The sequence below is a fragment of the Ambystoma mexicanum genome, chromosome 6q (genome assembly GCF_040938575.1).
Source record: "Ambystoma mexicanum isolate Mex_15411 chromosome 6q, UKY_AmexF1_1, whole genome shotgun sequence".
Lineage (NCBI taxonomy): Eukaryota > Metazoa > Chordata > Amphibia > Caudata > Ambystomatidae > Ambystoma > Ambystoma mexicanum.
This window is the reverse complement of record NC_090937.1, coordinates 1,118,842,559-1,118,870,481: the sequence shown is the minus strand read 5'-3', so window position 1 is coordinate 1,118,870,481 and position 27,923 is coordinate 1,118,842,559. Positions and strand designations below refer to the sequence as shown.

The 27,923-nt window shown below is 45.4% G+C and overlaps 1 protein-coding gene across 3 annotated transcripts in view; it reads right to left on the bottom strand.

The window, feature by feature from the left end:
• CNGA1 (cyclic nucleotide gated channel subunit alpha 1) overlaps positions 1 to 27,923 on the bottom strand; it is a 397,841-nt gene that overhangs the window by 134,457 nt on the left and 235,461 nt on the right. For all 3 annotated transcript variants that reach the window (XM_069631708.1, XM_069631706.1, XM_069631707.1), the window contains 3 exons: positions 14,929 to 14,991; positions 7,027 to 7,062; positions 6,752 to 6,934 (listed from right to left, as the gene is read on the bottom strand). In XM_069631708.1, coding sequence (XP_069487809.1) covers positions 6,752 to 6,934; positions 7,027 to 7,062; positions 14,929 to 14,991 — 282 coding nt within the window. The remainder of the gene's footprint in view (positions 1 to 6,751; positions 6,935 to 7,026; positions 7,063 to 14,928; positions 14,992 to 27,923) is intronic.

Sequence of the window (27,923 nt, the reverse complement as noted above, 5' to 3'; positions counted from 1 at the left end):
TCCTTACCCAGACAGACACATCTTCCACTCATCCCCACAATAAACCAATAGTGCCTGCATAGTTCCCATCATTGAATACTCCTTACCCAGACCCATCTGCCACTCCTCCCCACAATAGACCAATAGTGCCTGCATATTTTCCATCATTGAATACTCCTTACCCAGACCCATCTGCCACTCCTCCCCATAATAGACCAATAGTGCCTGCATAGTTCCCACCATTGAATACTCCTTACCCAGACCCATCTTCCACTCATCCCCACAATAGACCAAACGTGCCTGCATAGTTCCCATCACTGAATACTCCTTACCCAGACCCATCTTCCACTCCTCCCCACAATAGACCAAAAGTGCCTGCATAGTTGCCATCATTGAATACTCCTTACCCAGACAGACCCATTTCCACTCATCCCCACAATAAACCAATAGTGCCTGCATAGTTCCCATCATTGAATACTCCTTACCCAGACCCATCTGCCACTCCTCCCCACAATAGACCAATAGTGCCTGCATAGTTCCCATCATTGAATACTCCTTACCCAGGCCCATTTGCCACTCCTCCCCACAATAGACCAATAGTGCCTGCATAGTTCCCATCATTGAATACTCCTTACCGAGGCCCATCTTCCACTCAGCCCCACAATAGACCAATAGTGCCTGCATAGTTCCCATCATTTAATACTCCTTACCCAGACCCATCTTCCACTCATCCCCACAATAGAGCAAAAGTGCCTACATATTTCCCATCACTGAATACTCCTTACCCAGACACATCTACCACTCCTCCCCACAATAGACCAATAGTGCCTGCATAGTTCCCACCATTGAATACTCCTTACCAAGACCCATCTTCCACTCATCCCCACAATAGACCAAAAGTGCCTGCATAGTTCCCATCACTGAATACTCCTTACCCAGACCCATCTTCCACTCCTCCCCACAATAGACCAAAAGTGCCTGCATAGTTGCCATCATTGAATACTCCTTACCCAGACAGACCCATCTTCCACTCATCCCCACAATAAACCAATAGTGCCTGCATAGTTCCCATCATTGAATACTCCTTACCCAGACCCATCTGCCACTCCTCCCCACAATAGACCATAACCCAGACCCATCTTCCACTCATCCCCACAATAGACCAAACGTGCCTGCATAGTTCCCATCACTGAATACTCCTTACCCAGACCCATCTTCCACTCCTCCCCACAATAGACCAAAAGTGCCTGCATAGTTACCATCATTGAATACTCCTTACCCAGACAGACCCATCTTCCACTCATCCCCACAATAAACCAATAGTGCCTGCATAGTTCCCATCATTGAATACTCCTTACCCAGACCCATCTGCCACTCCTCCCCACAATAGACCAATAGTGCCTGCATAGTTCCCATCATTGAATACTCCTTACCCAGGCCCATTTGCCACTCCTCCCCACAATAGACCAATAGTGCCTGCATAGTTCCCATCATTGAATACTCCTTACCCAGGCCCATCTTCCACTCAGCCCCACAATAGACCAATAGTGCCTGCATAGTTCCCATCATTGAATACTCCTTACCCAGACCCATCTTCCACTCATCCCCACAATAGACCAAAAGTGCCTGCATAGTCCCCATCATTGAATACTCCTTACCCAGACCCATCTTCCACTCATCCCCACAATAGACCAAAAGTGCCTGCATAGTCCCCATCATTGAATACTCCTTACCCAGACCCATCTTCCACTCAGCCCCACAATAGACCAAAAGTGCCTGCATAGTCGCCATCATTGAATACTCCTTACCCAGACCTATCTTCTACTCATCTCCACTATAGACCAAAAGTGCCTGCATAGTCCCCATCATTGAATACTCCTTACCCAGACCCATCTGCCACTCAGCCCCACAATAGACCAAAAGTGCCTGCATAGTCGCCACCATTGAATACTCCTTACCCAGACCCATGTTCCACTCAGCCCCACAATTGACCAAAAGTGCCTGCATAGTTCCCATCATTGAATACTCCTTACCCAGACCCATCTGCCACTCCTCCCCACAATAGACCAATAGTGCCTGCATAGTTCCCATCATTGAATACTCCTTACCCAGACCCATCGGCCACTCCTCCCCACAATAGACCGATAGTGCCTGCATAGTTCCCATCATTGAATACTCCTTACCCAGACCCATATGCCACTCCTCCCCACAATAGACCGATAGTGCCTGCATAGTTCCCATCATTGAATACTCCTTACCCAGACCCCTCTTCCACTCCTCCCCACCCTAGACCGATAGTGCCAGCATAGTTCCCATCATTGAATACTCCTTACCCAGACCCATGTTCCACTCAGCCCCACAATAGACCAAAAGTGCCTGCATAGTTCCCATCATTGAGTACTCCTTACCCAGACCCATCTGCCACTCCTCCCCACCCTAGACCGATAGCGCCTGCATAGTTCCCATCATTGAATACTCCTTACCCAGACCCATCTGCCACTCCTCCCCACAATAGACCAATAGCGCCTGCATAGTTCCCATCATTGAATACTCCTTACCCAGACCCATCGGCCACACCTCCTCACAATAGACCAATAGTGCCGGCATAGTTCCCATCATTGAATACTCCTTACCCAGACCCATCTGCCACTCCTCCCCACAATAGACCAATAGTGCCTGCATAGTTCCCACCATTGAATACTCCTTACCCAGACCCATCTTCCACTCATCCCCACAATAGACCAAACGTGCCTGCATAGTTCCCATCACTGAATACTCCTTACCCAGACCCATCTTCCACTCCTCCCCACAATAGACCAAAAGTGCCTGCATAGTTGCCATCATTGAATACTCCTTACCCAGACAGACCCATCTTCCACTCATCCCCACAATAAACCAATAGTGCCTGCATAGTTCCCATCATTGAATACTCCTTACCCAGACCCATCTGCCACTCCTCCCCACAATAGACCAGTAGTGCCTGCATAGTTCCCATCATTGAATACTCCTTACCCAGGCCCATTTGCCACTCCTCCCCACAATAGACCAATAGTGCCTGCATAGTTCCCATCATTGAATACTCCTTACCGAGGCCCATCTTCCACTCAGCCCCACAATAGACCAATAGTGCCTGCATAGTTCCCATCATTTAATACTCCTTACCCAGACCCATCTTCCACTCATCCCCACAATAGACCAAAAGTGCCTACATATTTCCCATCACTGAATACTCCTTACTCAGACACAACTACCACTCCTCCCCACAATAGACCAATAGTGCCTGCATAGTTCCCACCATTGAATACTCCTTACCAAGACCCATCTTCCACTCATCCCCACAATAGACCAAAAGTGCCTGCTTAGTTCCCATCACTGAATACTCCTTACCCAGACCCATCTTCCACTCCTCCCCACAATAGACCAAAAGTGCCTGCATAGTTGCCATCATTGAATACTCCTTACCCAGACAGACCCATCTTCCACTCATCCCCACAATAAACCAATAGTGCCTGCATAGTTCCCATCATTGAATACTCCTTACCCAGACCCATCTGCCACTCCTCCCCACAATAGACCATAACCCAGACCCATCTTCCACTCATCCCCACAATAGACCAAACGTGCCTGCATAGTTCCCATCACTGAATACTCCTTACCCAGACCCATCTTCCACTCCTCCCCACAATAGACCAAAAGTGCCTGCATAGTTGCCATCATTGAATACTCCTTACCCAGACAGACCCATCTTCCACTCATCCCCACAATAAACCAATAGTGCCTGCATAGTTCCCATCATTGAATACTCCTTACCCAGACCCATCTGCCACTCCTCCCCACAATAGACCAATAGTGCCTGCATAGTTCCCATCATTGAATACTCCTTACCCAGGCCCATTTGCCACTCCTCCCCACAATAGACCAATAGTGCCTGCATAGTTCCCATCATTGAATACTCCTTACCCAGGCCCATCTTCCACTCAGCCCCACAATAGACCAATAGTGCCTGCATAGTTCCCATCATTGAATACTCCTTACCCAGACCCATCTTCCACTCATCCCCACAATAGACCAAAAGTGCCTGCATAGTCCCCATCATTGAATACTCCTTACCCAGACCCATCTTCCACTCATCCCCACAATAGACCAAAAGTGCCTGCATAGTCCCCATCATTGAATACTCCTTACCCAGACCCATCTTCCACTCAGCCCCACAATAGACCAAAAGTGCCTGCATAGTCGCCATCATTGAATACTCCTTACCCAGACCTATCTTCTACTCATCTCCACTATAGACCAAAAGTGCCTGCATAGTCCCCATCATTGAATACTCCTTACCGAGACCCATCTGCCACTCAGCCCCACAATAGACCAAAAGTGCCTGCATAATCGCCACCATTGAATACTCCTTACCCAGACCCATGTTCCACTCAGCCCCACAATTGACCAGAAGTGCCTGCATAGTTCCCATCATTGAATACTCCTTACCCAGACCCATCTGCCACTCCTCCCCACAATAGACCAATAGTGCCTGCATAGTTCCCATCATTGAATACTCCTTACCCAGACCCATCGGCCACTCCTCCCCACAATAGACCGATAGTGCCTGCATAGTTCCCATCATTGAATTCTCCTTACCCAGACCCATATGCCACTCCTCCCCACAATAGACCGATAGTGCCTGCATAGTTCCCATCATTGAATACTCCTTACCCAGACCCCTCTTCCACTCCTCCCCACCCTAGACCGATAGTGCCAGCATAGTTCCCATCATTGAATACTCCTTACCCAAACCCATGTTCCACTCAGCCCCACAATAGACCAAAAGTGCCTGCATAGTTCCCATCATTGAGTACTCCTTACCCAGACCCATCTGCCACTCCTCCCCACCCTAGACCGATAGCGCCTGCATAGTTCCCATCATTGAATACTCCTTACCCAGACCCATCTGCCACTCCTCCCCACAATAGGCCAATAGCGCCTGCATAGTTCCCATCATTGAATACTCCTTACCCAGACCCATCGGCCACTCCTCCTCACAATAGACCAATAGTGCCGGCATAGTTCCCATCATTGAATACTCCTTAACCAGACCCAACTGCCACTCCTCCCCACAATAGACCAATAGAGCCTGCATAGTTCCCATCATTGAATACTCCTTACCCAGACCCATCTTCCACTCAGCCCCACAATAGACATCCCCACAATAGACCGATAGTGCCTGCATAGTTCCCATCATTGAATACTCCTGTGCCTGCATAGTTGCCATCATTGAATACTCCTTACCCAGGCCCATCCTCCACTCAGCCCCACAATAGACCAATAGTGCCTGCATAGTTCCCATCATTGAATACTCCTTACCCAGGCCCATCTTCCACTCAGCCCCACAATAGACCAATAGTGCCTGCATAGTTCCCATCACTGAATACTCCTTACCCAGACCCATCTGCCACTCCTCCCCACAATAGACCAAAAGTGCCTGCATAGTCCCCATCATTGAATACTCCTTACCCAGACCCATCTGCCACTCCTCCCCACAATAGACCAAAAGTGCCTGCATAGTCCCCATCATTGAATACTCCTTACCCAGGCCCATCTTCCACTCAGCCCCACAATAGACCAATAGTGCCTGCATAGTTCCCATCACTGAATACTCCTTACCCAGACCCATCTTCCACTCAGCTGCACAATAGACCAATAGTGCCTGCATAGTTCCCATCGTTGAATACTCCTTACCCAGGCCCATCTGCCACTCCTCCCCACAATAGACCAATAGTGCCTGCATAGTTCCCATCGTTGAATACTCCTTACCCAGGCCCATCTGCCACTCATCCCCACAATAGACCAAAAGTGCCTGCATAGTTCCCTTCATTGAATACTGCTTACCCAGACCCATCTTCCACTCCTCCCCACAATAGACCAAAAGTGCCTGCATAGTTGCCATCATTGAATACTCCTTACCCAGACAGACCCATCTTCCACCCATCCCCACAATAAACCAATAGTGCCTGCATAGTTCCCATCTTTGAATACTCCTTACCCAGACCCATCTTCCACTCAGCCCCACAATAGACATCCCCACAATAGACCGATAGTGCCTGCATAGTTCCCATCACTGAATACTCCTTACCCAGACCCATCTGCCACTCCTCCCCACAATAGACCAAAAGTGCCTGCATAGTTCCCTTCATTGAATACTGCTTACCCAGACCCATCTTCCACTCCTCCCCACAATAGACCAAAAGTGCCTGCATAGTTGCCATCATTGAATACTCCTTACCCAGACAGACCCATCTTCCACCCATCCCCACAATAAACCAATAGTGCCTGCATAGTTCCCATCTTTGAATACTCCTTACCCAGACCCATCTTCCACTCAGCCCCACAATAGACATCCCCACAATAGACCGATAGTGCCTGCATAGTTCCCATCACTGAATACTCCTTACCCAGACCCATCTGCCACTCCTCCCCACAATAGACCAAAAGTGCCTGCATAGTTCCCTTCATTGAATACTCCTTACCCAGACCCATCTTCCACTCACCATAAAAGAGGTGGGCGCTCCTGTTATCCTTGTATCCCTAGTTTCCAGTGACGCCATGCATTGTGTACACATTTTGTTGTGCCGCTGCTGCTAACTTGTCCGATTGCACAACTGATGATGTATCGTTTTCTCACAGAGACTTTATTTTTCTAAACTATAAGGCTGATCACCATTAATTATGCTTTGAAAGTCCCTTTCCAAGTTTCCATCCTCGGGCTCATAATACTTACTCCTCTTTCTTGTCTTTTTCTTTCTGTTTCTGTTTCTCTTTCTCTTTTTCTTTCTCTTTCTCTTTCTCCTTCTCTTTAGCTTTCTCCTTTTCCTTGTCCCTATCTTTCTTATCCACCTTTTCTTTGTCCTTTTTCTTGTCCTTCTCCTTGTCCTTTTTCTTGTCCTTTTTCTTCTCAGACTTGCTGAAAAAGTGAAAAGAGGAATGAGCGTTTCCCTGGAGTAGACAGCACTGTTTTGACAGTGGACATCTAATAGTATTTTGCTTAATGCTTACCCCTTATTTTCTTTCTTCTTTTTCTTTTTCTCTTCCCTACAGTAAGAAAAATGAAACTTTGTGACATTTAATTTGTTAACAGACCTAGTTTAGCATAACACACCTTTAAATCATTGCACAAGAGGCATCCTTCCATTCAAAGACATCTTAAGGCATGGCAAAAGGGTGTGTGTGGTCCTGGACCCCCACATTTGAGATTCCTCTGTTTCCCAGTTTAGTGCTTCATTCTGCCTGACCCCAGTGCTCAGCAATGACTGAAGTCTCCAGTGATTTGACCTGATCAGTGACACCTCTTAATGTGGACAAGCCTGTCGTTTGTGTAATGTGTGCATGGTTACAAATGTGGTTTTGCTAGTCGTGCACCTCTTCAAACAACATGGAATGAATTTCAAAGTGACATTACAAAGTGATTTCAGAGGTGCAGCTGCCCAGAAATACCACCAGACATCAGATAACCTAGGATTCGGGAGGACTGAAACAGGTACACCTCATGCCAGACAGAACCACTCATCCCGAAAGATGACACTCACTGCAGTACTGAGACAAGTGCACCTCCAACAGGACTTGACACCTCAAATGCAATGTTGAAAACTGACCTTCATTGAAGAACGGGGGCAAGTGCATTTTATGAAGGACAATACACCATCACTGCACTACTTAACGTTTGCGGCAGTGTTCTGATCTTTTCCCAGAGTCCTCCTTTCCATGCCAGTAATCAGAACATGGCCGCTAGTGACGATTGGAATCAATAGGATCTGGACTACCCATTTGATTTTAATGGGAACACCTTCTACGCTCCCTGGGCACAAGAGTCAAGACCCTGCAGTTCTATGTCATTTCATCGTGGGATGTTTTTTCGCTGGGTTTTTTACCACAGATTTTTCAACGAAAATACTCATTGCATTTCTTTTTTTGGGGGTGTTACCCCCCAAATCGTCCAATCACTTTTATTTTTTATATGATCCCGAACACCCACACCCCAAATATATATTATTCCAACCCCCCTAAAAAATTAGATGAGTTTTTTTTGTTACAAAATTTGCGGTAAAAAACCCTGCAATGAAAGGATGTTGTACCGACCCTGCAAGGTACAGTCGAGCTCTAAGTGAGTACATTCCTGGAACCCCCTCACTCAGCAGGGACACTGCCTTTGGATTTCAATGGCAAAACCTTCCCCGTTCCCTGGGGACAAGAGGCAGTCAGATCCAAAGAGAGCCGAATCCCTCGAACCCCCTCTTTACATCTTTCCATAGCAATAACTGCATGGAGAAAGACGCTTCTCTCTCATTCAGCAGGGAAATCTTAAGTGCGCAACAAACCATGCCCTCATTTAATAGGAGGATTGGCACACAAACACGTGCAGACCGCCAAAGCACTTGGTGAACTGAAAATGAAATTCACAGGCGGAACACTTGGAAAGAGGCACCAAAATCCCAAACCACACTCGGGAGGATAGCTCAGGGGCAACGTGCTCGCCTTTGAAGCAAGACAGATGACACGGAGCACCACAGGTTCGATCCCTGGGTCCGCGCTTAGAAACATTTGGGTATTAAGCGCATTATAAATAACCTATCATATTATGGTGGAGCCGGTCCAATAGCACAGCGAGTAGAGCGCTCACTTTGACATCTATGCAGAGCCTGCTGACGCAGGTGCGAATCCCGGCAGGGCCAAAATCAGCCTTTCATCCTTCCGAGGTCGATAAATGAGCACCACACACCGTGGGTAATAATAAGCAGTGCTCAGATGCTATATAAATACAAATAAACTCCCAGATCACATAGTCCACATCCAAAATGGCCACAGGCCTTTAAAAAGACTTCCTCTCCCAGTCCATAACTCCAAAGCCTCATTACAAACCACGAGACAATAGACACATCTGATGACCCCAGGCAATTGGGGAGTCATTTTATGTGGACAGGACTTTTACAAGATCGAGTTTTCGAAGTATCAGGGAAGGGAAGCTGGAGTTGAGGTAGTTGCAGGAGGAGATGAAGGAGGAGCCGAGTTGCTGGGCCTTGACTCTTAGAGGTCTGGTCGTACTTAGAAGCCTATGAAAGCCAGTGCTCGATGTGGGCGGGAGCGGTGTTCCTCTACTTCTTTTAATTACGTTTTACCGTTCCTATACCTTCATTTTAAAAAGAACCTGTTCCGGAATTGTTTCGTTTGAAAATAAAAGTGTAGGAAGAAGTTGAAACTTGCACTTTCAGTGCACTGCACAGGACGTTCCCTTAAATTGCAGGCACATTTGTTTTAGTTTTTTTTATTGTGCATGGGAGGGGGCTTGGCGAGGGGGTCTGTGGGGAGCGGGGGCAGGCCAGTAGGGAACATAGTTCCACTACTTCTTTTCGTGCACTTCGACCACTGATGAAAGCTGACGGGCATGATGGAGCTGAGAGTCATTAGACAGCTGAGGGGCCAGATACAGGTGAGCAGTCTGGGAGAGGTAGGAGTGCTGAGAGAACGGGGGAACAGGAGCTATCCGTGGGGAATTCAGAAGCCGCAGAGGAGGAGGAAACAGCGAGAATGAGACTGCAGGGAGAGAGTGGCATTGAAGAACCTGGCCCAGGAGGGCAGTAACCATGGACGTGTGCTGGGACATTTTAATATTATTGAGTCAATGTTTTCCTTATAAGTCCCGGATGTTTTCAAAGTATCATTTTGGGTAATTATTCCAGTTTACATTTCACAGTTGTAAAATATGTGCCGCCCCCCCCCCCCCCCTTGGTAAAGGGGTTAGCTTTGAATCTAGTCCATGGATAATCAGTTGTTGATGTGACTTGACAGACTTGAGCGGTGAGGTGGACACTATCACGAGACTGGTAGGTTATTCCTCAACTAAATAGTTCTTCTCTGTTTTTGCGGCCCTATAAAGCAATAATGTTTGTATCTTTATTATGAAGCATTAGAGCTACTGTTCCAGAAGAAGAGTTTTTAACTTGAAACATGTCCAGTTACACAACCATCTGGTACCGTGTCTATAAAATACATTCAGTATAATTCACAAAGCCCAAAATGTTGCTGAAATACATAACTGTGAAATGTAAACAGTAATACATATGCTTGGCTTATAAACACAGAATTGCAAGAACATTACTAAAAGTATGCGAAAATATGGTTATTTAAGGCTTACATTGTTCACAATGAAAATGGTTGGATAATTGGTCCTCAGTTAGGGACCTGGATCCCCTGTCCAGCGTAGCTGTAGGTCTGTGAAAGCCATGCTGCTCTACCCCTGTTGCATAGCATTAGCCCTGTCCCCTTGCTGTTGCCCCTTTACACCATGGCTGCCCCGTGCTGGCGGGTCAGGGAAGTTCACTCCACTAAGGCAGATCATGGGGGGAATCGACCATGGTTTCTGTTGGGCCTAATGGGCAGACGAACTGGCCAGTGTGCTAGGTCAAGACATATCAAAGTTAGAGACTGTCTAGGGCATCTGGGCTCAAAGGTGGCAGGCCTGCATTTCAGCACCCCGAGAAGTAGTGTACTTTAAATCCCAGATTTGTCATTACTCCCACAAATCCCAACCCTTAGGGAAATTAGGGCAGCACTGGCAAGTGTCTCACTCTTCAGGTCCTGTAAGGCAGGATAGTCTACATGTTAAGCATTTGCCTCTGTGTTGAAAATTAGAATCTCAACAGGGTTCACTTAGCCACCCATCCGCTCGCGATTGATAAACTGATTACCCATAAATTGGCTATTAATAACAGCTATTCGGCCTGAAGCACTGTGCACACATCTGATATTATTATTAATATTGCTGAACCGAGTTCCCAATGTGTCGCTAATGAGTCGAAGTGGGGAAACCCAGAGAGCGGTCTGTCAGCAGAGGGGCCAGGGCACAGAAGAATGAGAATGGGGTGCACAGGGTAGGAATTGTGGTTGTGGGAGCATAGTCACAACCACCCTGCAATACCGGTTATTCTCACAACTATGCTGAATTGTTCAATGCAGTGAGCTGGCACAGCTAGTTATACAGTTTACTTGCTAGTAGGTTTCTTTTGCTGAAAACTAATAGTTAATTGATTCATATCATGAGCTATAACATCGATCGTCCGATCAGACGTCGGTACGCATCAGAAGACAGTCTCAACTACTCAGAAGCCACAGACACCACAGAGCTGAGCAACATCTCATAACCACCAACCGATACAATAAACACTTGGACCCTGTGCTCATTGAACACATGAGGAAACTCTCATTTGTTTAAGGACCCATCACCCGATTTTGACTTGTATCAGATCATCTGCTTTCAAGAAACTTGGCTTTCCAACACCCCATGCTGTGACACTTCCTAGCTTTTCTCAACCCAGCCCCAGTAAGATCCAAAGGAAGGCCCTCATCAGGACTGCTAACGCTAATCAAGATCGACCCTGTATGGTCTATATTCCAAACCATAAACATCAACCCGTGGATACAAAATACAGTCATAAAAATAAAAACCAAAGGAGGCCTAGATTCTGACCCATCAATACTCCAGCATGAAAGAAAAATGTAAATCATGAATCTGTATTGGAACCCTGCTGCAATCAATAACGGAACTTTCTTGGACGGTGTCTTCCTAACAATCGACAACCTCATCCTTAAGTATGCAGGAATCGAATTCATATTATGCGGCGACCTAAACCTCCATCTATGGCAAAAAGACGGACAACCTATTCCTAATGGAAAATTAACAATCCGCGCAAAAAAAATGGATAAAAGAAATCAACATCCGTAACCTACTACTTATCGATTACCCTACGGATGAGACAAGCAAGCCCCTACCCACCTGGTCCCGAGGCAATTTGTCCACCATAATCGATTACATCTATCTCTCGAAAGAACTGAGAGCCACAGTAGAAACAGCCAGTATAATCACAACGGCAAAGAGCGACCATAACCAGCTAGTCATACATGGACAAGATATACTGTGCCGACCCCAGCCCAATAGACCTACTCCGCTAGAAGTCTGTACAGCTGGCAAAAAACTACATATAACCCAACAAGCAACAACCTCACTCACAAGACAATTCCTGCAAACCACTCTACCTGACTACCAGAAACTAAATTACCAATGGCTACTTCAACCCTACTACAAACCTACCACCCAGCAAACCACACAAACTCATCGACACTCCTACAACAAGGAGCTTACCAAAAGGAAAAGAGCGCTGAGAAACACTGTGCGGCACCTAAAGAAAAGAAAAGGCAAAGAATCGTTTATTTAAATAAAAGCGACCAAACAAAATTACAACAAATGGATCAAAACGCATTGCATGACTCTAGTACAAGCAGATGCAGAAGCAATCCTAGAAACCTACAAAACACACAACCTCCGAGACCTATGGAATCTGCTGAACAACAACTCAGCACACCAACAAAAACTCACAGGAAATGTGACAGAACAGCGATGGATCGATCACTACACGAAAATATACAAAGCCCGGGTCTCAGAAACCGAAAATAAATTAGTACAGGACAGTAATTTGCAACCATCAAGACATTTTTGACATGATACAAAAACTCAATATATCCCCTGCTCCAGGCCCTGACGGGACATCAAATGCGATGATCAAGAAAGATCCTCACTCATGGGCCAATCTCATGAGTAACATCATGATGCTTATAAACAAGCTCAACCAGATACCTACATCATGGAAAACCACAACCATTGTACCCATTCATAAACAAGGACCGAGAGATGACCCGACAAACGTCCGCCCAATTGCGCTACTTGACCCCTTAGGAAAACTGTTTGTGTCGATCCTTCTAAAAAAACTCCATCAGTGGGCAACTGACACACAACGATTCTCAACAAGACAAACTGGCTTCACCCCAAACGTGGGGACAAACATTAATCTACTCTTGCTAAATCTGATGAAACATGAAGCTATCCATAACAAAACAAGAATCTACGCGGCCTTTATAGACCTGCATATGGCCTTTGATGGAATATCCCAGCAAAAACTATGGAATAAACTTGAAAAATGGAAATGCCCTAACGACATCCTGGGGCCAATCAGACAACTCTACTCAAACACCTCAATAACAATAAGACTAACACGAGAAGGCCATAGAACACCGAAAATATCAGCTGAAAACAGACTAAAACAAGGATGCCCCCTAGTAGCTACACTGTACATTCTCTTCACCGCGGACATCGAGACTCATTTACAATCCGATGCCCTTAACCCCCCAAAGATCAACTCAACACTGGTAAAAATCATGACATATGCGGACGACATCATCCTCCTGGATAAGACACCCTCAGGCCTACAAAACAGCCTCAGTCAACTAAGCCACTACATGAACCTCAATGAACTTACTATCAATACAAAGAAGACGAAAATTATGCAACTGACCAGAACGATCAATAACAATGGAAAACAACTTAAAATCAATCTAAATGACAACCAGCTTGAAGAAGTAACAACATTCAAATATCTGGGAATCCATATAAATCAATCCAAATCCGAAAAAGAGTGGACGGCGAAATTAGAACAAAGGATCCAATCTCTGGCAAGGCAAGGATGTGTGATCCAGCGAAAGTTTGGCAAATACTCATTCAAACCCAGAACTACATACTATAAACAAAAGGTGATTCCAACAATAGTTTATGGAACAGAAGCCATGATAAATGCAATGGACTATGGCTGGACAAAATTAGAAGCCTTCTTCTGGCGCAAGATCCTGCATCTGCCACCTTCTTTCCCTATGCCTAGAATCAGACACGAAGTAGCAGTACAGTCCATTAGCTCAATTGTCTTATGGAAACAACTAGATCTATACCGCAAGCTACTCACCAATAAGAAAACACCGGCAATTCAAATCTTGAGGTCCCATGACGGAGCAATGAACAACACAATGCTTGCTAAGTGGAAAGACAATCTTGAACAACTTATGAAAAGAGCAGACATTTCCTATGAAATGCTCACACTACGCCCTCAATATGCAAAAATAAAGATAATGAAAAATGACAGGATAAAAACCATCGATGAAAAAACAAAATACAACCTTAATCTACAATGTAAGACAGATATCAGATCCATTAACGAACTACCAGCCTACCTGACCATCTTCCCTGACGCCAAAATGCGAGCAATATACCTGAAAATCCGAATGAACACAATACCAACATGCTTCTATCTAGCCAAAACCAGACAAATTCCCCCAACAGAACACTTCTGCCACTTCTGCTCAGACACTCAAAAGTCAGAAACGCTCTTCCACTTACTAATGGAATGCAACAAACTCTCTGAACAAAGATCTAGATTTGACACCTACTACAAGGTCAGAGAACAGACGATGGAGACAGAAGAAAGATGGATGGAGATGCTCAACGGCAGATCACATAAACTCATCTTTACAATATGCCAATTTCTACAAGAAATTTTAAGTCTTGACAAACTCGCAATGAGCTAAAAAGAAAACCTTGGAAAACTGGAGACAAATGAAAAGTTTAAAAATTAAACTATACATTTATAAAAAAATAAAAAAATAAAAAATAGTTCATTGATTCTGAGTGGGGTGCAGAGAGACCCACGATTTCGTGCCTCCGTGATGGGCACACCAATTGTAGACACGAGAAAAAGACCTAGGCTGTATAGCCTTCGGTGTGGGTTGCACACCCTAACATCCACTATGTGGTTACATTCTTAATTGCTAACATTCGTTTTGTGGTTGAATAAATTCAGTGGTTATTCGTAATAGTAAGTGGTATGTAGCAATAGGTTGTTTTTTCACACACATATAGTGAAAAGGTGACAGCGGGCGTCTGCATGGGGTGGGTGGGACTGCTGAATACTGTACAGGAAAGAATACCCCTCTACAAGGCGTAACAAGTTGAACAGTGCAGCCTTGCGTTGTGGTTAGTACAGCACCATTGAATCACGCGTGGGACGCCATGTGTGCATTACTTACTCGTCCTTGTTGTTGCTGTTGTTTACATTGTGGAGCGTTGTGGTGCAGGCTGGGCGCTCATCCCTAGGAAACATGAGAATAATGCATGTTATTGCACTGCCCAGACAATCCAGCAGAAGTGTATTCATTGTCCATCCCTCTTCCATCACTTTGACGGAGCCCTCACCCCTGAGGCAGGCAATCGAACATTTTACTCTAATTTGACAAATATTTACCTGGTAGCATCCTTATGACATTACAGAAATGATTGAATTCTTATCATTTGTCACAGTTATTGCTTCAAACACGTTTTATTTAAACAAAGCTGTTCCTCCCATAAAGACAGTACACGCTTACAATACCTCCTGTTTTTTCTCTCTCTTTTGGAGTCAAGAGATCCTTGAGGCCACCCTTTGTTTGATGGGGTAAGGATACACACATCTGTAGCCGAATGACTTCATCCAAGTGCACTGGGACTTACAATCCTTATTAGCCTGGGATGAGTCCTGCTGCAGCGGGCGGCAGTGAATGCATGGGGCCCGACTATTCTATAGGAGGTCTCTGGTTTCGATAGACCAGTGGCAGCTGGTGAACCTTTTAATTGGAGGGGTGAAAATATTTCCCATAAATATTCCTGAGCGACCAAGTGTAGCTTGGAGTCCAAACCGAGCTAGAGTGGTTTGGGCAGGGGGCTGGGGGTGGATTGCTTAACAGGTTCAAATGGTGCGTTTTACAACACTCTTTCTGCGAAGAAATGAGTAAAATGCCACACAGTTTACAATCAGTTTTGTACGGTAAAATGGCAAAGAGTGCACAGGAGCATTTTCCAACACATTGTCTTGATACCTTTGCCCACTATATGCAGGTGTAAAAAAATGTTCAAGCGGACTGTGCCCATATAGACTCGTCCTGGCTACACCAAAATATGTCAGTATTTCCACAAAAGTACAGACTCATGTTTGCTTTGCCCAGATTGCCTGTATGATACTATAATAAATCATGCCCACACTGGTTTTACCAATGAATGCCAGCCATTATCCTCACATATGAATAAACTCCTGTTTGGGTTTGCCCTCGACGCCAGTACAAAAATGCCATACTATAGTAAGCCAAACTGCTTTCATTGGTTAAACCAATATAGGCCATCATGGCCACATAAGGACACTCATCATGTTGGCTTTGCCCTTAACACAAGGAATAAAAGGCAAGCCACTATAAGAAAACACATCTTTTCTAATGGCACAAATGTCCCCCACACCATGTAAGGAAACTCATGATGTTGGCTTTGCCCTTAACATCAGTATAAAATGCCATGCCACTGTGAGAAAACATGTCTTTGAAGGAAGCAAAAATACCCAATCCATGTAATAACAGTCATTATGTTGGCTTTGCCCTTAATGCTAGTATAAAATGCCATGCCACAGTAAGAAAACATGTCTTTGCAAGCTGCGCAAATGCTCTTTCATCCACGTGAGAACATTCATCATGTTGGCTTTACCCTAAATGCCAGTGTAAAATGCAATGCCATAGTAAGAAACAATGGGCCTCATTACGACCGTGGCCACGGAATGAACAGTGCCAGTAAGGGACCGGCACCGTTCATTCTGGGCCGCCACATTACGAGTTCGGCAGCGGGTCCCGCTCTGGACGCCTGGGCAGACCAGACGTGCAGAGCGGGACCCACTAGCAGACCAGGATGCTAACAACGGGCCCGTCATTAACAGGCCCGTTGTTAGCATCCCCCCCATTCCCATTGAGCCCTATGGGGGCTCAAATGGGAATGGGGATGTACCGGGTCAGGGTTCCGCGAAAGGGAATCACCGGGCCCTCCAAGGTCGTAATGGCCCAGCAAGTCCCCTTTTGCGGGACCCGGACCCGAGTTTGGAGGTAGCCATGCCACTGAAAACGGCATGGCTACCTCCAAACTCGTAATGAGGCCCAATGTCTTTACTGGCTACAAAAATGCCCTGCCCCCACCCTCCATATGTTGTATTTGCCCTTAAAGCCACTATAAAATGCTCTGCCACGGTCAGAAAACATATATTTGCTGGCTACACAAATAAACCCACCACATGTAAGAACAATCATCATTTTGGCTTTGCCTTTAAAGCCAGTATAACATACCATGCCATAGTAGGAAAACATGTCTTTGCTGGCTACACAAATGCCTCCTTTATGTACACACATGCTCTCCTCTGCAAGATAAGAACACTCATGCTGGATTTTCTCTTAATAAAGCAAAACAGAGAGGTGATAGCTGGAAGGGCCAGAATTAATCCTAAACCTCTCGGAATTGCTATGGGCAATCCTCCGATGGTCTCATCGTTCTTTGCCTGCTAAGCCATTACAAAAGGAGAAAGACCAGATGCAAATCAGGCTTGTTCCCACCCCAAAAGGGGCAATCCAGCCCGAACCGCTAGGCCACATCCCTTCTGCACAAGACCACAAGCAACCCCAGACAAGTTTCGGCCTCATTGGGCGTCATCAGTGAGGTGTAGCTTGGGTTTCTAGGCCCAGCAGGCACAGGACCCACGTCTGGGCATACCTGTCCCACTCGGGGTGACAAAGCAAAAACAAAAGAGGTGATGGCTGGAAGGTTTAGAATTGTTCTTAAACCTCTGGAAATTGCTCTGGGAAACCCTCTATAGGGAACCAAGCTGCACTTCACTAACCGGGCCCAACAAAGTCAAAACATGCTTGGGTTGCTTGTGTTTCCATGCAGAGGGGACCTGGTCTAGTAGTTCAGTGGTCCGGGATAGGCTGCTCTCATTGTTGGCCGCACCTGACTAATTTACATATGGCTGGACATTTTTGCAATCGCACAGACGGGCTAAAAAATATTGGTGTGGAAAGTTGCCCAGAGCAGTGCCAGTGGTTCAGATGTATTCAAAACCTTCCACCCATCACTTATTTGTTATACTTTTTTGGTTATGGATTTTGCCTTAATACCAGTATACAATGCTGTGCTATAGTAAGAAATAAATGTCTTTGCTGGCTACACAAATGCCCCACCTCCCTCATGTAAGTACACTAATAATGTTGGCTTTGTCCTTAATGCCAGTACTTAATGCCATGCCATAGACAACATGTCTTTACTGGCTACACAATTGCCCACCTCTTCTCACCCCACATGCGAGAACACTCATCACTTTGACTTTGCCCTTGTGTCTGAAATACCATGCCCCAGTAAGAAAACATGCCCCTGCTGTCTGGCTGCATCAACTGTTACCCCACCCCAGTAATGGTGCCAGGGCCTTTCAACCATTTCTGTTGAAATGGGCCTCAGGACTCTGTCAGGCCCGAGCAGCTGCCGTGTATTGGCAGTCTTATGATACAAAAGCATACTCTGTTAAATTGGGAAATCAAACAGCCTTTAAAACAATGTGCAAAACCACAATCCTTCCCCCTCCAAAGGGGTGGTCAATTGTTGGCAACAGTGGGGGTGGAGGGGGCAACTTTAGGCCTTCCTTTCGTGCAAGAACCTTTGGTCAGGGGGCTTCAGCATCAACATATGCCCAACTCAGTCTCCCAAACTCCCCCTCTCCCTCCCCAAAAGGCATGACTATATATTAACCCAAGGGTTACTGCTCCACCTTCCAGCATCAGGACATCTACATCAGTATTTTCAAGTTGGGAAACCGTACCTGATCACCTCGTCGCAACTGTTTCACCGGATTTTGGAAAATTAGTCTCAGACCACTGGTTCTGAAAATACTAAGGGAAGGCCATTCAGTAGAATTCAGCAAACTCATAGCAAACCATGTAGTCATCAAAGCCCTAATGATGAGATGTCAAGAGAAAAAGATTGTTCTCTGGCAACGAGTGATGGACCTACTAGACAAGTGCGCAACCAACAAGGTTTCTCCAGAAAAGGATGGATCAGGGATGTATTAATCACTTTCTCTATCAAGACAAACATCCGGGTGGGGAGGGTGGGGGAGAGGAGAGCGGGAAGTACAGAGCAGATCTTAACTTGAAGGCAGTAAGAACATTTGCAGTTTCGGAATCATTTAAAATGGTGGTCCTTCAAATTATTATACCACTAAAGAACCAGAAGACTTTCTAGCATCTCTTGATCTAGAAATGCCTATTTTCATATTCACATACACCCGGCACACCAACAATACCTGAGATTTTACCTGGGACATTTCCGTTTCAAGGTCAGGGTACTTGTCTTTGAGCGGCCTACAGCGTCCTGAGTTTTCATAACAGTGTTTGCATCTTTGATACATTTGTTATAAGGTAAAGGGGTGAGTTGTTTCCTTATTTGAATGATGTATTAATCGCTGCTTCTTCTCCCTCTAAGGAAATGACAGACGTCCAGAAGATAGTGACAACTGTCAGAAAAATGGATTCTAGGTTAACATGGAGATAGTCCTGACAGTTTTCTACCCAGACCCCTCTTCTCCTGAAGAGGATGTTTTCCGTACATTGGAGGCTAGCGCAGCTCTACTGGTTTATCAAGAACGCACAGACCGCTTTGTGAATGTGATTTCATGTTGGTACTTGCAGACAAAGGAGCAAAACCTACAGTGAGCACTTTAAGCCATCAGGTGCCTCTTGCCATCAGTAGAGCTTTCTTAGCAGCTGGACTTGAGCTACCTTATGTGTTTCAAGGTCATCCAACCAGTGGCATCTCTTTGTATTGCTGCAAAATGGGCCTTCCCAGGTACGTCCAGACAGCACTGCAGACTGTTGTTGGGTCTATCAGATGACACCTTGTGCCAAGAATCAGCGCAGGTCTTCCTACAGATGACCCGCTCCACATGTCTTGGAGCCTTCTGGACGTACTGCAGGAGTTCATTCTGTCTGTGTTTCTTTGTATGAGCTCAGCTATCAAGGACCAGATGCAGCCCCGCCTGCATATGTCACAACAGTCTACAATAGCTGGCTCTCTGCCCATTTCCTTTGTCCTGAAATATCATTTGTTATTGTTATTACGTCGCCTGCCGCAATTCCAGTGAAAGATCTTGTCTGCTCAAGCTTTTTCTCTGTGTCCTAGCCCTGATGCTGCCTTCAGACAAGTTCACAAGCCCCCGTGCCAGCCCAGTGTTGATTTAACCGGAATGGCTATTCATCAGACCCTCCCCCTTGGTGAGTCTGAGGTCTGCAAAGTGCCTGAGCACCTGAGTAGTGAGAGTACACTAGCTATGATCAGGTGTTAATTGTTCCTTACCTCTCTGCAGCCCCACTGTAGTTTTACTGTGCAGCTGCCATCCCTGTCCTTCTGGCTTTTATGCCTCACACTTGAGGGAAGTCACCTATGCTTGTCCTGACCAGCCCAGTTGGTCCTAGCCCTCCATCTTTTAGGCACACCTCATTATCTCGAGAGGATCAGTGCCAGCTAACATCCGTTCCTGTGTGGTTTCAGTGAGTCAAATCCTGACACAGTGTTACGAATACTCAGTTTCTGAATTCTGGCCTCATTATAAGTGTGCCGGTCCGTAAACAACGGTGCCAGTAAGTTTACTGGCACCATTGTTTCAGGACTGGCACACTACAGGTTTGCCTGCCGGAGCCGCTGTGCCCGACAGGACTGACCCTGCCGGACACAGCGGCCACGGTAGGCAAGCCATCACGGAAGCACCAGCACCATTAACAACGGTGTCGGTACTTCCGTGGTCCCCATTCCCATAGAGTCGCATAGGACTCTATGGGAATGGGGACTTACAATTTGCCGGCGCCTGACTTCTCGGAGCGCTGGGGTCCCGGGTGTTACCGGGAAGTTCAGCTCCAGTAAATAATTATGGGTCTGCAGCAACCTGCCGGTAGCACTGGCACGGTTACCGCCGGACCCGTAATGAGGCCCAAAGTCAGTTTCTGGGGTGGTTCTGGCACCTTACAAAGCAGCTACTCTATTAACTCTACTAACGGAACCTTCTTTGAACCCTCTTATCAGGGCCAATTACAGGCACATTTTGCTCCTTCCAGATCTGGATAAAGTGCTAGAGATTGCTTTTTATCCTTGTCTCCAAGACGTCCTTCAATCTTAGGGAGTCTTACACCCTTTACAATCTTGTTTTTGCCCTGTGTGTCACATATGGAGTGCTGTTCTGTCATTGATGATGCTTCGCCTCTCTTCTGATGTTGACAGTACTTCAGCCTTTGTATTGTTAGACTTCTCTGCATCTTTTGACACAGTCAACCACTCCATTTTCCGTCGGTGTTTGTTGAATGTAGGCATTGGGTACTGGCCTGGTTCCAATCATTTCTGGAAGGCCAAACCAAATTGGAATCTTTTGCAGCCTTCTCCCCTCTCACTCAGGGGATCCCTCAACACGCTTCCATTCTGCCCATACTGTTTAATATCTACTTCCAGCCTCTCTAGCAGGACCTAATCCATGGTTCAATTCTATTCAGGTGCTAACGGCATGCAGATCCTGGTCCAACTTCACCAGGATTTCGGTGCCACGTGAAACAATTTTTCTAAATGTCTAGGTGGTTGACGAATGTTTGGCTGGGCATTGACTGAAGTTAAATACAGAGAGGACAGAGGTACTGATAATGGGAGCTAGAGTTGATTTATGGGGCCAACACTTTTGGCCTCTAGAGTTAAAACCGTTGTGCCTGTCCCTATACCCATTGTACGTAATTTGGGATTTAGACTTCACCAGGATATTGACCTATGTCTTCAGTATGAGTCACATCTACTAGCTGCATTTGGCTCAAAACACCTTTTAAAAAAAGGTTATCTTGTTTTTGCCCATGGATCTCACAGCCATCCTACTTTCTTTACTGGCTTCTACCTGATTAGAATGTGGCAGTTCCTTGTATTTAGTATTGCCTGATTACTTCATGCACCACCGGCAGATAAAACAAATTCTGCAGCCATGCTAGCAACCAAGTTCACCATGGCACATGCCCACGGGGCCACTATGGACAACATTCTGTAGGCTTCCCTTCAGGAAAATTTAAATTGGAATCTCTCTGTATAGTTTATAGAGCCACTCCTGCAATGGACCATCCCTTTCTTTAACCAAACTTTATTCCAACTCTCAGTATCATTAACAGACACTCTATATATTAATCAATCTTATCATGTCTCATCATATCTGATCTTATCACATTTCCACAAAGCTTTGTATAAAACTACCAAAATAAATCACATATCATGCCTTATCTTGTCAAGTCCTCCTTTGTAGTGATAACATTCATCTCTACATCCCTTCCCGCACACTTTGGCCATCTGATCAGTGTCTATTCCCCAATTTTGACGGGCTCAGTTAGGTGGGCGTTATATTCCAGTATTAGCCCTCATATTGTGGAACAAGCTCCCATTGTCCCTCCCGAAATCAGAGATATTTCTGGCTTTCTTGCATTCTCCAAAACCATATTTTCTGCTTAACTCTTTTTGTTCCCCAGCTAGACTCATGATCTCTGTTGCTGGCCATGTGCCTTAGGAATGTTAGCCCGCAGTATCATTGATACCCTCTACCTTTAACTTCATTCAATTGCTTTGCCTAAAAGCTAAATTCCAGATCCCCCATTAGATCCTTGGTGGGTAAGCCTGGTTAAAACATGAATTGATGTTGTAGCCACTGATTTCAGGTCTCTGATCAAGTCCTTATTTTTAAGAAGGATGTTTTCGAATAAGCTTACGTAACTCAAGATGTAGTTGTACCATCCCCCAAGAATAGTTTACTCAATAGCAAAGAGGCAGCAAATTATTACACCTTTCCACAAGGCCTTATTTGGCCATGGATGTGAAGGCTTTGGCTGCTATCCATCTCCAAAATGTTTGTTGAGTACCCCAATCTATGGGACTCTTTCAATCCTCGTCGAAGTACCAAATCAATCTTGGTTGCAGTGGTAGATGATACCAGTAGGATGGCGGTATCATGGTCTTGATAATGCTTGATCAATCAGTGTCATTTGTCAACATTTACCATGGCATCCTGCTGGTGCGCCTGCCACGACTGATTAGATCAGACCGATACAGGTGCCAACACTACTCCCTTTTCCTTCCCACTTCAATGCTCCTTGTGGGTTCTACTTTTTCACTCATTTTTTTTAATTTGAACTTACAGTTAGTTTTTGGCCACACTTATTGAAAATGATGGCCTCTATTTTTCCAGACACACCAATGACATTCAAAATCTTTTGAGAATCTCCAGTGGTATGACAAGCCTGAAACATTGGCTAACGGAGAGAATGAGTGCTGTTGTGTCATGGATGGATGGTACCCAAATTAAATGTAATGCTAGCAAAACTGAATCCTTGACCTGCAACATTTCCTCTCCTCCCAGAGGTTATGGGTCTCGCCTTCTGGAGTTATTTTCTCATAATGTATTCACATCTTTATTGTGTTCCGGTCACAGATTTCCATCTGCAAAGATTCACTCTACTGAGTTTGCAATGCAAAGTGAAGGTGGTTTTCAGCATTAAAGCAGGCTCTGCCATACAGACGTTTTCTATATGTGTCAGTGGTTATACCAAGCTGACCTCTAGATGATTGAGTTTGTATTATAATCGCTGCATCCATATAACAGATACATGTATACTTCTGCTGTGCCGAACCCAAGGACGCACCAGGAGCTGAAAGATGGTATGGTCACATTTCATATACAAATGTTGCAATCTGCATCAAATATGCCCATTAGAACATGTTTTGCCATTTTCATTTTAGCTGTATTAAGAGCTGGGAAGATGGACTAATATCATAAAGATGTATATTGACACCTCTGACCTACCTGTACTAAAAGAAAATGGTCTTGCAAACTATAATATTATTTATCAGGAAAATGTGCTACAGGCCAAAACCACCTGATATTAATGAAGATTTTATTTCAATTCATAAAGCCCTATGTTAAAACTAATTTGAGTTTTCAATGTCAAATATTCAGTTGTACCTGATGGCAGTGTCACAGCACAAAGTAGAATGTTATGGTTTGATTAGAAACAAGGTTACAGCCACATACATCTTCTAAGAAGTAAAGATACTCAACATGAATGCACACAATGGTACCCAAGGTGAAGGGCCATTTCTGGCAAAAATGTCCTCTTTAGAACTAACACAAGATGGTTCCAGCTCATTTCAGGAAGCACTTTGTGAACCCCAAGTGACCGTTTCACACCTCACCAGCATGTTAGGGGAAGGGCCTCCACAGATTGGTCAGGACCTATAATATACCCTTAAAGTATTTTCCAGAAGGTGGTGATTTTGGCAAGGGAAGATATTCAAAGGCAGAGACCTTTGTTCTCAGGGAAGCAGAACATTGGTAGAACCAAGACAACCCGGGAGCTCTGGCACAGGAATTATCTTTTCTACCATTTATGATTTCCCCCACATACTTAGCTCTCCTCCACAGGAACTCCACTGGGAGCAATGCACGTTGGGTATTAGTGTAAAAGAAAAGCATAGACACTCATTTAAGCAGGTGCCTGATAGGATCTTAGCTGGAGTTTTGGAAGCCACCAATCCATTTATTCAGCTATAAATGCAGCAGGAACCCCCCATTCCATTGGTTATTTGTTGGATCTGTTGACAGCTCATGGCCAGTCAAACTACCTGGTTTAAAGCTGTCCACACAGAGGTTATGCATCTTCTAGCTGCTTGCCAATGTCAATGTCTCTATTTGAGAAGGTCAAACCATGCTAAATCCTAGATATTACTGCAGTATCTGAACTATCACAAGCCATCAAACTGCCCATATGATGAAATAGGAAAAATATGTGGATGAACCATTGTATATGTTTTAACATTTTAAGTTTTTTTCATAACTGCAACTTAGTTCTGTCGGGATAGAACTGAGGGCATCTAGAAATTACGTTCATTGTAGAACAATATATTCTCATCACGGGTGTCTGGCCCATTAAACATTCAGAAAAGTCTTACACCATGTTATAAATAGACAGTCACAGTAAGGAGTCGATTCCCGTGGGGTAAGGTAAACACAAATATTACGCGCCATTTGTAATAGACACATGTTTCAAGTAAGGGTAGATTCCAAACTGTTTCTGCTGAAATTACAAGTCACAATTAAGTAAGGATCTCAATTCCACCCCTTCTACGCCTTCCCCAGGGTTCCAATGTACAGAAGGGGAATTCCAGGTTAGGTAGTACTCAACCCAAATTGAGTCCCTATATTGTCATAAACTGCTTGTGCTTGCAGAAAGTGATGGTTGTGCATATTCCCCTCAGCTTCCTTCCAATAGGAAGGTTCAATAGTTAGCATGAGTTGCACTGGTGCTGGGAACGGGCCGTTGCTAAATTGCAGCGGTCCTGCTTCTTTCGTTCGGTGTCTCCGGGAACGGTAGATGTGTGTGTGATATGTTGAGGCAAGCCAAAGTGCTTGAATACTGCTGTGCCAGCTCGAAATCCTGATCTTCTGACAATGTTGAGTCTTATCCTGCTGATCCCCATCCCTAGAAAGACGGCAGCCTGCCCTTGGCCTATGCCATTAATGGAGAGGAAGATATGCCCTCTACTCGGTACTTAATCTTTATAACAGAAACACTTCTGAGCTAAGATGTGGTACAGGTTTAGACATAGCACATAGAAGCCTTTCCGCCCCTTTGTCACACTGGTGTTTAAAAGGGATTTAGTAGTGGACTATTCCTACAGCAAAGGCAACCAAAATAAAAGAACTATGCAGACATTTAAAGAACTAGTTAGGCATTTTATTTTAGAAATAGACCTGGACATGGATACTGCGAAGTGCATGAAACTTGCAGCACTCTGGGATCTATGCCAGAAAATAAGTAAAGTTCCTTTTATAGGAAAGGAAGCTAGCGAGCCCTAGAAGAGCAGGAGCAGAGAGGTCTTATGCCCTTAGGATGCGTATGTTTGGGTTGCGCAAGTCAGAACTAGAGGATCAGAGGGATGCATGCAGGATAGTACCGAGAGTCCTGGAGCTCTGTGCAAGCCTTAGCTCCAGACGCCCGTCCAACCACTCCAACCCTATAACATGGGGAAGGATATTTTTGAATACTTTGAAGGACTGGTATTAGCCTTTATGCTCCAAGGTATGATTCAAGTGTTTTGGGGGCTGCCCTGTTGCTTAGTTTACAGAAACAAGGCACATGTTCTATCATCCAGCTTACGCCCAAGGACACGCTAGTTTATTCTAAAATGAAAGCTGTTGCCCGTGGGAAGGTTTGGAGCCCTGAACAATACATATTAGGATTTAGTGAACTCACAAAGAAGGTAATCAGACTTTTGTATGGTTTGCACACTTGGAATTCTCCCCAAAGTATCCTATATCATGATTAGTTGGTGTTTATGTTGTTTTTAGTTTTGTCTTTAGTGTTTATACACTCGATAAGATCCAAGATTCCTCTTTGGCGGTGATGATGTGCTATTGAAGTTGGTTCAACATAACATAATAACACCTATTTCTGAAAAGGCTTGTAAAAGTCTTAGAATTTGGCTTTTTAAGCAGTAGGAGTCAGAGTGAGAAAGGCAGACTCCTAAGACACTTTATATGGGGAGCCTGCAGGATAATGGGCAGGAGCTCTTACTCCGATCAAGGTTAGGAAAGCTCTACAAAAGAAGGTGCTCTCGATATTCCATCAGAGATAAGCAAGAACTGAAAGAAAAATTAAGTGAGAGGCACTGGCAGGGGAAAGATTTGGTGCCAGATTTGGGGTAGGGTTCCTGACAAACTGGCCTGCCACCCGCTCCGAAGTACAGACTCTCTGTCCTCTCTAAGAAGAGAGCCTACATCTAAGCCTGCATCTCTGCAGCATCTAACAACTCAGCCACATTTTTCAAAATCTGCAAGGAGCTGGCAAGTCCTGCTGCAGTCTCTACCTCCCCTGTGCCCTCCCAGGCTCTCTGCAAGGGCTTGGCCTCTCATTTCACTTCTAAAGCTCAGGACATCCTGTCCACCCTCTCTTCCTCTACCTCCTCTTCCTCCTCCTTTACCACTTCTGGCCCTCCTGAGGCCATCTCTCCTCCTCCTTTCTCCTCCTTTCCCCTGTTCACCCCTGACAAGGTTTGTAAAAAAGTCAGATCTATGAACGTCTCATCAAAGCAGGTTCTCCCCTGCTCATCCAGAACAATCAAGGACACATCGACACCCTTGCTCCAGCCTGGGCCGATTTCTGCAATCACTCTGTTGCCACTGGAACCTTTCCCTGCCCCCCTTAGCACTCTCTTGTGCACACCTTCTAAAGAAGCCCTTGGCCGATCCTTCCTCTCCGGCTAACTATCGCTCGATCTCCATCACTCCTTTCCTGGGCAAACTCTTGAAAAAGCTGGCCATCTCCCAGCTTAATCTACATACTCAATCTGTTGGTTGCCTCTTTGAGCACCAGTCTGGCTTCAGAGATGCCAGAAGCACAGAAACTGCTCTCCTGATCACCCGTGAAGACTTTCTCTCCAAACTTGACTCTAATCACCTTTCTGTCCTCATTCTCCTCGATCTATCCTCTGCTTTTGACAGGGTCAACCATGTCATCCTGTTCAATCGTCTCCACAACAACCTTGGTATTACGGATCAGGCCCTGGCCTGGTTGACCTCCTTTCTCACCAACCGACCATCTTAGGTCCACCTGGGGTCTTTCCTCTCTTCTATCTCTCACTCTACTTGTGGTGTTCCCAGGGGTCTAACCTCTCTCCTTGGCTCTTCAACCACTACCTGGCACCTCTTGCCCACCGTATTGCTACTTTCTGCTCCAATTTTCAAAGTTATGCAGATGACACTCAGCTCTCTTTCACGCTCCCCTCAGCCACCTCTGCTTCTTCTCTCATACCAGACTATCTGGCTGCAATTCAGGAAAGGTGTGCTGCCAATGATCTCTGCCTTAATATCAGTAAGACTGAGATCCTCCTCATTGAGACATCCACACCCTCGTTTCCTCTCTCTCTCTCTCTCTGGCCACCCACTCTGGGCCCTCTTCCTGTTGCTTCCTGTGAGGCTAAGAACCTTGATGTCATCTTCGACTGCACCCTCTCCTTCTTTCCTCACATCTCTGAGGTCTCTAAGAAGTCAAACTATCAGCTGCACCTCCTCAGAGGTCTTCTTCCTTTTCTCACATTCCCCCAGAAGCTCACTACCTCCAGGGCTCTGGTC